Below are 7,859 nucleotides of genomic sequence, written 5' to 3' on the forward strand. Positions count from 1 at the left end.
GTTTAACTCTTTAAATGCGACTCACTCTTCCTTTAGATACCCGAATCAAATGCAGCTTCTTTCTTGCTGCAACTTCTTTCTAAACACAACTGAGGGAGCAGGAGGCACGACTCGAGTCGCACAACTGACGTCATCAACGCTTGACAGCTGCGTTTGCGAACTGTCAAGTTTGTAAAGACAACCAGTAAAACACCGGAATACGCAATTTGGTTTGAAATTGACGACGTAAATTGAATCACTTGAAAGTGAAAAAATATATATTTTAAGGAAGTTTAAAAAAAAATGTCGACCCCAATTTAATAAACTGTTTATGTCTGATCCCAATTATTTTTTTAAAAATAGACTTGAGGCTTATCGTCATGATTGCATAGCTCGCTTTGCTATTAATATTTGTATTTGAATGGATATAAACTGTTTTGAAGTACTTATACTTTACTGCCTCGGCTTTGCGTTTTTCAAATCTATTATCATTATACTTTTATTTTGAAAGAGGAAATCCAAACCGGAAGCCACATACTTGCTTCAGTCAGCAACTTGACTTCGACCCATTTTTGGGAGGCTTGACTACTTTAGTACACAAGTCTGCTTTGCACTGTTTTAAACTGCGATGGAAACAGACGAACAACGGGCTTCGTTCTAGAGAAGAAACAACATGGCGACAGACCAGCCGCCTCAATGGGCGGATGTTTTGAAAAGGAGGTTGGCGAACACCAAAAAAGGTGAGACTCAAACATGTAAAGTAACGTCTCGTGCCGGCTGACGTCAGCTCCTTTAGCTTCGTCAACACTAACGAGTCTCTGTGCAGATGGCCGAAGCGACGAGGAGAAGAAAGCCGAGGAAACGGAGCTGTTCAGCAAATACTACACGGAGTGGAAGGGAGGAGGAGACAAGGACAAGTCCTACAAGAACATCCCTCGGTTTTACTACAGGGTATTGCTTCAATAACGTCACGTGACACATGTAAACCCAAAGTGCTCCTTCCTCCTCCTTTAATGATCATGTTTCATTTCTGCCCCCAAATAATACAACTTCAAAATTAGTTTGGACAAGCTATGTTATTGCAGGGCACCATAGATGTGCCCTAGTGATGATGATGATGATGATGATGATGATGATGTTGTTGTTGTTCTGCAGCTACCAGCAGAGGATGAAGTATTGCTGCAGAAACTGAGAGAGGAATCCAGAGCCGTCTTCCTCCAGAGGAAGAGCAGAGAACTGCTGGATAATGAGGAACTACAGGTAACACACACACACACACACACACACACACACACACACACACACACACACACACACACACTTAAAAGGAGTCAGTCACAACACTGACTTCCTTCTGCAGGGCTCTTACGGTCATGGAAAACCTGGAAAAGTCATGGAGTTTTAAAATGGTTATTTCCAGGCCTGGAAAAGTCCTTGAAAAAAATAAAATCCCCAAAATTTTAGTAAAAGTCATGTAAATGTGTTATATTCATGTGTTCATGACGTTCATTTACGCTGAGCTTGAAATAATGAATATGCTTTTAAAAGAAAGACGCTTAAAATATAAGCAGGCATCTATATAAATGTTTATTCTTTTAATCAAACTATTGTCTCATTCATTTGAGTCATTTAAGGTTTACTGTATGCTTTGTGTTCTCATTGTTAGTTTAAATACTACATTTACTCACTTTTTACTGTTTACACCCAGATTTCACTAAATGTTTGTCATGGAAATCTGGTTTAAAGTCATGGAAAAGTCATAGTCATGGAGATCCACTGGTCAGAATGTATAATCAACTGGTTCCGCATGAATAACAACAATCTGCTTTGTTGTCTTTTTAATCTTCCTCTTGGTCTTTTCCGTAGAATCTGTGGTTTCTGCTCGACAAGCACCAGGTTCCCCCGGTGAGCGGGGAGGAGGCCATGATCAGCTACGAGGCCTACCTGCAGGTCGGGGAGAAGGCCGGGCCCAAGTGCCAGTAAGCAACAGGAAGTAGAGGTTTAATGGGTTTGGGTGAAGCCCCATCGGGCCGGTCTAGTTTATCTCTTTGTTGACTTTATATCCGTCTGGCGTCATTGTGTCTTCGCTTGGATGACTTTATATATTTAGCAAAATCCCATAAAAGTGAACTGTGACGACCAAAATGAACTTCTGAACCAGGAAGTGGACCGGGGCGGTTAATGTGTCAATGAGAGTCTTTGAAGCGTGAAGCAGAGAACAACTGAATCTGGGAACGTTCTGGAAAAGTACAAATCCAGCTGAGAGGACTCTGTATCTGGAGGTGGAAACGTGTTCAAAGCAGATGTCAAAGGGAGGAAGACCTGGCTTTCAGATCTAGCAGAGTAACGTTATTTAAAGTAATAATTCCTCGGCCCTTCCCTCCTCTCTTTCCTCCAGAAAATTCTTCACAGCCAGAGTGTACTCCAAGCTGCTCCTTAGCGACCCGTACGGCCGGATCTCCATCATGCAGTTCTTTAACTACGTCATGAGGAAAGGTCTGGGCCGCCATCTTATTGTCTACTTTGTCACTTTAAAAAACAAACATGTTTATCAGTGGGCAAAAGTCTACAAAGATAAAATGGATGAATGATTTCTCGAGGATGCAGAACATCCTGACCCAATTTTCAAGATATTTACCTTGATGTTTTAGTTTTCCTACCTGGGTTGATCTAAACTGGTGAATGTCTTGTGTTGCTCATTGCTGTTCTGTGTACATCTAGTGTGGCTGCATCAGACCCGGATAGGTCTGAGTCTGTATGACGTAGCAGGACAGGGACACCTCAGAGAGTCGGTAAGCGTCTCCACCATGTTTTTCCTCTTTTAAAGGATAATGGCTTCCTTTAGAAGTGACATTTTAAAAAGCCATTATTCTGTGTAGGATCTGGAGAACTACATCCTGGAGCTGATCCCCACTCTGCCTCAGCTGGACGGACTGGAGAAGTCCTTCTACTCCTTCTACGTCTGCACCGCTGTTCGCAAGTTCTTTTTCTTCCTCGACCCGCTCCGGACAGGTGAGCCTGAACCCCGCGTGGGGAAACAATCCATCTCTAAAGTCAAATGTAACTCTGAAATTTGGGGTTTTGATTGGCTGAGGACGCTTGTGTCTGTTTTTTTTGTTCTTCAGGAAAGATTAAAATCCAGGACATATTGGCCTGCAGTTTTCTGGACGACTTGTTGGAGGTGGATTTTTTACTCTATCACTGATAGGATGTTATACATTTATTTGGTTTCTACACTGCAAGCTGGCATTTGAAATATAACAAGGAACAAATATAGGACATTTTGCAGCTGTTATATAGATAAATGTAGTTTAAAAAAATAATCTTCTGACCTTATGAAGTTGTCCGACTTTACGAGGCAGATTCATTGTCGAGCAACTCTCCCACAACTTGAAAGATGTCCTTTTTTTGCTTCTCCTCCCTCTGGGCTCTTAGCTGCGGGACGAGGAGCTTTCTAAAGAGAGTCAGGAGTCCAACTGGTTCTCCGCCCCCTCCGCTCTGCGGGTCTACGGTGAGAAAAGCACCTCTGATCGAATGCCAAATCCAATGTATGGTGGCTTCCCCTATCTCCGGATGCTTTGTGTCTCCGCAGGCCAGTACCTCAACCTGGATAAGGACCACAACGGCATGCTGAGCAAAGAGGAGCTCTCGCGCTACGGCACGGCGACGCTCACCTCGGTCTTCCTGGACCGAGTGTTTCAGGAGTGCCTCACCTACGATGGAGAAATGGTACGATCAAATACGGGTTGCGCAGCGGTCAATGCGGCTCCAGAGCTCTCCGACATTCATCCTCCAACTTTCCGCAGCTGTTGTGTTGTCAAGCGGTGTTGTCGGTCCAAAATCCTCATTTAAGATGAAAGCTTGGCGGACTTCTGAGTGCTGGGTCTAGTACCTGTGTTTCTCTCCTCCTCCTACTACTATCTCAGGACTACAAGACCTATCTGGACTTTGTGTTGGCGTTGGAGAACAGGAAGGAGCCCGCAGCGTTGCAGTATATTTTCAAACTTCTGGACATGGACAACCAGGGACACCTCAACGTCTTCTCCCTCAACTATTTCTTCAGGGTAAATCAGTCCCGGCTCCGAGAGCCTCTTTTCAAGCTTGCCAGCTCATGCCGGTGTGTAATCGTTCTGTCGTTTGCTTTCAGGCCATTCAGGAGCAGATGAAACTCCACGGTCAGGAGCAGGTCACCTTCCAGGATGTCAAGGTATATTGTGTATACACACACACACACACACACATTCTTTATTTTGGGGTAACACAACAAGAAAGATGACCATTTCCGATCACTGCCTCGTCCTCAGGATGAGATCTTTGACATGGTGAAGCCTAAAGATCCCTACAAGATCACCCTGCAGGACCTGGTGAACAGTTGCCAGGGCGATACCGTCACCAGCATCCTGATTGACCTCAACGGCTTCTGGACCTATGAGAACCGAGAGGTGCTGGTGGCCAGCGACAGCGACGGCAGCAACACCGCTGACCTCGACGACAGCTGAGGATGATTTTGGGGCTTTTCACAGAACTGAACTCTTACTGCTGCCTCAGGTCCACCCGGGAAAACCTTGAGGAAAGGAAGGAGCGGGATGGAAGGAGGAGAGCAGCAGCGTTGTTTATTTTCCGTATTTTCCTGTAAAGAAGAATGTTGTTTTGCTATTGACCCCTTTAAATAAATGTTTCCTTTTCCAACGATGCCCAAATGTTTGGTTTGTCATTCACACGGGTGTGTGAAAAATCTAAAAGCTTCTGTTTTGAGATTTCGTGGCGTTGAGAGGGACATTCATGAAGTAATTTAAAGTTGTAAATGAACAATATCATTAGAAAAACCTTCATGATCAAACTGCCATTTAGGGAACTTTCTAGGAATTAACGGGTTGATTTCTTTATGCACAATGGGATAACTGAAAAAAGTAATGTTATATGTATAATGAAAATAAACAAACGCCATCATATGAATGTTTTATTAACACAGAAATATAAATATGTATATACATATTCATTAAAGGTTTGTTAAAATAACTTTTGCATATATATTGGCCCTTTTTACACATAAATAAAAAGCATGAATAACATCTTTCATTGACGAGACACAAAATGTTGTGAACAAACTCATTAACAAACGTCTTCTCGAGCCAGGTCATTTAAGAGGCATGCTAACCATCGCTGATCTGAGGGCTGTCACCACACAGCCATGTCAGGGGATATAAATAATCAATAAGAAGCTTATGATGGCTCGGCCTCGGCTTTATGCCTGCAGCTAAACACTCATATGAAAAGGCTTCCAGAAGGACACTTTAAGAATGAACCCTCAACACACAGACACACGAAGGCAATAACAACGTTTTTGGTTAATTTCCAATGGCAGATTTAACAATGACCACAGAAAGACATGGAAAGAAAACACACGCGTCACACAAGTCCAATGACTTGGCTATAATGCTTACCTGTTAATATTTTATAGAACGCTACCTTTTAGGAGGCAGATCTTATGCTCTGGAGGGAACCAAGCAATTACTAATTAATCTACAGAACCAAGCATCAAACCTATGAATTGAGCTCTCAGATTAACAGGCCTCCGAGGTAATAACTGCTCAAAAGAGCACGAAGGCACAGTGGCCTTGAGAGAGTTCTTGTGACTGTCAGAAGGCTGAAGCAGCAATGACATCATTCCCTGCTTATCTAAATGGCGGAACTTGCAAAACAATGGACTTTTGCTGACATACAGTAGCAGGATTAACAGTCATAAACACATTCACACATAAGGCTAGTGCAGTCACTTCCGCAGCCCTTTTCACTTTTGTTCCCCTGCACTGTGAACTAAGATTTATTTGTATAAAATAAAAAACAGAACGATTAATCTACACTGCTACGTAAATTACAACGTGTGAATGTTTGTCTCCTGAGTGTCATTTCTCAGGAGGGGAGGGGAGAGGGGACTCTGTTGCCGTCCACGGCGTTGAGGGGAGGTTCAGGTTCCAGATCGAAGCTGATGTTGACAAAGGAGGCTGCGGCCGTCTCTGGCTGCTGCACGGTGGCGGGATGAGGATCCTCCTGCTCGCCTCGCCGCTGCTCCGCAAATCGACGCTCTGCTGTCTCGGACAGACGGTTCTCCTCCTCTTCCTCCTCCTCCTACAGGGGGGGTGACACCAGCGTACGGTCCAATCAATACCAATACAGATTACTGTTTGACGGCTGATGCTTGGTTTCTTGCTCCTGCCTCTGTGCAAACAGCTTTTTCCAAACGGCATGACTTTACTCACATTTGCATAGGAAATTGACACACGGAACTCAAGGACGTGTCCTACCTCTTTCTTTATGCGGTAGTACTCATCGATGGCGTATTGGTATTTAGGAGAGGTGATGCCGAACAGAGAGGCCAGCCTCTCTCCCATGTAGTCACACACTGCAGGAACAAACACACACACACACAATAAAGATATCTTCAAGTAAAACATCTCTAAAATCTCATGGCATTTCAGAACCCAGTTGGATGCCGGTTGGTCTTTGCTACCTGAGATAGTGGAGGTGCCCATTCTCCACATGTGGAACCAGACGTATGGACCCCAGGTCAGTTTGGACTGAAATACACACAAAGAGAACATGGCAATTAGACCACACACGTCCACTTAGCAACCCCAAAAAGTGAAAAAATAAATAAGTGAACCCACCGTATCGACAGCAATGACGTCCCTCTTTACGGGCTCCTCCACGTCCTCTTCATCGGTGCTGTACTCCTCCATGGTCTCACCGCTTGCGAAGAAGATGGTCCTGCGGGGAACCCTCACCTGATTCCCGGCAGAGTCCCCCATTTCCACCCTGCCAAAGTCTGTCGCCCCTGTGGGAGTCTGTCAAAACAAGGCAATATATTGTATGTGATGCCATCCCCATCACTATTAGTAATACACTCATAAACATGTACAAACATAAGACAGGTTACTACGTAGCAAAGTTATTTAACTAACATTATCTGTAACTTAACGTTAGTCGACACCACAGTATGGGAATCAACGTTAAAGTGAATCGTCCCAAATGTGGGGACAAATTAGCTAACTAGCGTAGTTAGGCTAGCTAAGTTGTGTTTATTGTTGGTTAGCTTCTTAGCTAAGATAAGGAAGTACTTCGCTAATAATTTAAAACGTATTTATTTTTTCATTCACAAACACGGAAAGTGTCGAAAGTAGTTTCGTACGGACCAACCTTGTCAGTTTCCATAGTTTGACCCAGTGAAATGTTGACGTTAGTTAAGTACAACGACAAATCTGCCATCTCGGTCACTTCTTCCACCTCACCGCGATCCGGTTGTCTGGGTTGCGCCGGCGCCACTTCCGTTCTAATTCCTTCACAATAAAAGCTGTTGGGGCTAAACCCGGTTTGTTTGACAGCATGCGATTCAGCCCTGCTGTACACGCTACTTGGTAGTAACTGTTCTGCACACTTAAACAAAGAAAAGACGTAAAGTTTACATGCTCTTCTTAAGCTTATTGTAATTATGTGTGTTAGTAGGACCGAGCAAAAATAAACGTTTAATTGTACAGAGTAACTGTCTGTTATCTGTGCATATGAGAATTAAAATATCTTGAATCTTAGGTGGAAGCAAGACAAATGAATTAGCAATAATAAAGATTACTATCAAAATGATAAACAGTGACAGAAGGCAACACAACTAACGTGCTGTACTCTACGTGTACTTCTTTGAGCATTTTCATTGTATGTTACTTCTACTCCAAGTTTTACTTTTTATTCCACTACATTTATTTATAGCTATATTCTCTTGTTACTCTGCAGATCAAGGTTTTAAAAGCCTTTAATGAGCATATCGAATTGGATGCAGTTTCAGAACGTAAGTAAATTAACCAACAGTATATACATTAGAATTGTAG

General features: G+C 43.3%; 2 protein-coding genes across 3 annotated transcripts; one reads left to right on the forward strand and one right to left on the reverse strand.

The window, feature by feature from the left end:
- The first annotated feature begins 584 nt into the window (after window positions 1–584).
- Window positions 585–4,825, forward strand: ppp2r3c (protein phosphatase 2, regulatory subunit B'', gamma). The gene is made up of 13 exons (XM_079217591.1): window positions 585–719; window positions 806–930; window positions 1,135–1,239; window positions 1,846–1,958; window positions 2,378–2,475; window positions 2,701–2,771; window positions 2,859–2,991; window positions 3,105–3,160; window positions 3,415–3,490; window positions 3,572–3,708; window positions 3,906–4,043; window positions 4,127–4,186; window positions 4,284–4,825. The coding sequence occupies exons 1-13, from the start codon at window positions 653–655 to the stop codon at window positions 4,476–4,478; spliced, it is 1,374 nt and encodes a 457-aa protein (XP_079073717.1). The 5' UTR covers window positions 585–652; the 3' UTR covers window positions 4,479–4,825.
- Window positions 4,826–4,936: 111 nt separating this feature from the next.
- fam177a1 (family with sequence similarity 177 member A1) lies at window positions 4,937–7,254 on the reverse strand. Of its 2 annotated transcripts, XM_079216410.1 has the most exons (5): window positions 7,177–7,254; window positions 6,648–6,824; window positions 6,491–6,557; window positions 6,285–6,382; window positions 4,937–6,108 (listed from the first exon to the last, which is right to left on the reverse strand). In XM_079216410.1, exons 1-5 carry the CDS (start codon window positions 7,243–7,245, stop codon window positions 5,893–5,895), a joined length of 627 nt encoding a protein of 208 aa, XP_079072536.1. In that variant the 5' UTR covers window positions 7,246–7,254; the 3' UTR covers window positions 4,937–5,892. The 2 variants fall into 2 exon arrangements, with proteins under 2 accessions (XP_079072536.1, XP_079072535.1); XM_079216409.1 differs by having other exon boundaries at window positions 6,285–6,557.
- Window positions 7,255–7,859: the final 605 nt, after the last annotated feature.

The sequence above is a fragment of the Taurulus bubalis genome (assembly GCF_910589615.1).
Source record: "Taurulus bubalis genome assembly, chromosome: 4".
Lineage (NCBI taxonomy): Eukaryota > Metazoa > Chordata > Actinopteri > Perciformes > Cottidae > Taurulus > Taurulus bubalis.

Excerpts from the sequence above, each read along its gene's own strand:
- fam177a1 (XM_079216409.1), bottom strand. The coding sequence starts at position 7,245 with ATGGCAGATTTGTCGTTGTACTTAACTAACGTCAACATTTCACTGGGT. Across the intron at positions 6,558-6,647 it reads ACGTCATTGCTGTCGATACG|TCCAAACTGACCTGGGGTCC; the intron begins GTGGGTTCACTT and ends TGTGTATTTCAG. Across the intron at positions 6,109-6,284 it reads ACTACCGCATAAAGAAAGAG|GAGGAGGAGGAAGAGGAGGA; the intron begins GTAGGACACGTC and ends CCCCCCCTGTAG.
- ppp2r3c (XM_079217591.1), top strand. The coding sequence starts at position 653 with ATGGCGACAGACCAGCCGCCTCAATGGGCGGATGTTTTGAAAAGGAGG. Across the intron at positions 1,240-1,845 it reads TGGATAATGAGGAACTACAG|AATCTGTGGTTTCTGCTCGA; the intron begins GTAACACACACA and ends TCTTTTCCGTAG. Across the intron at positions 1,959-2,377 it reads AAGGCCGGGCCCAAGTGCCA|AAAATTCTTCACAGCCAGAG; the intron begins GTAAGCAACAGG and ends TCTTTCCTCCAG.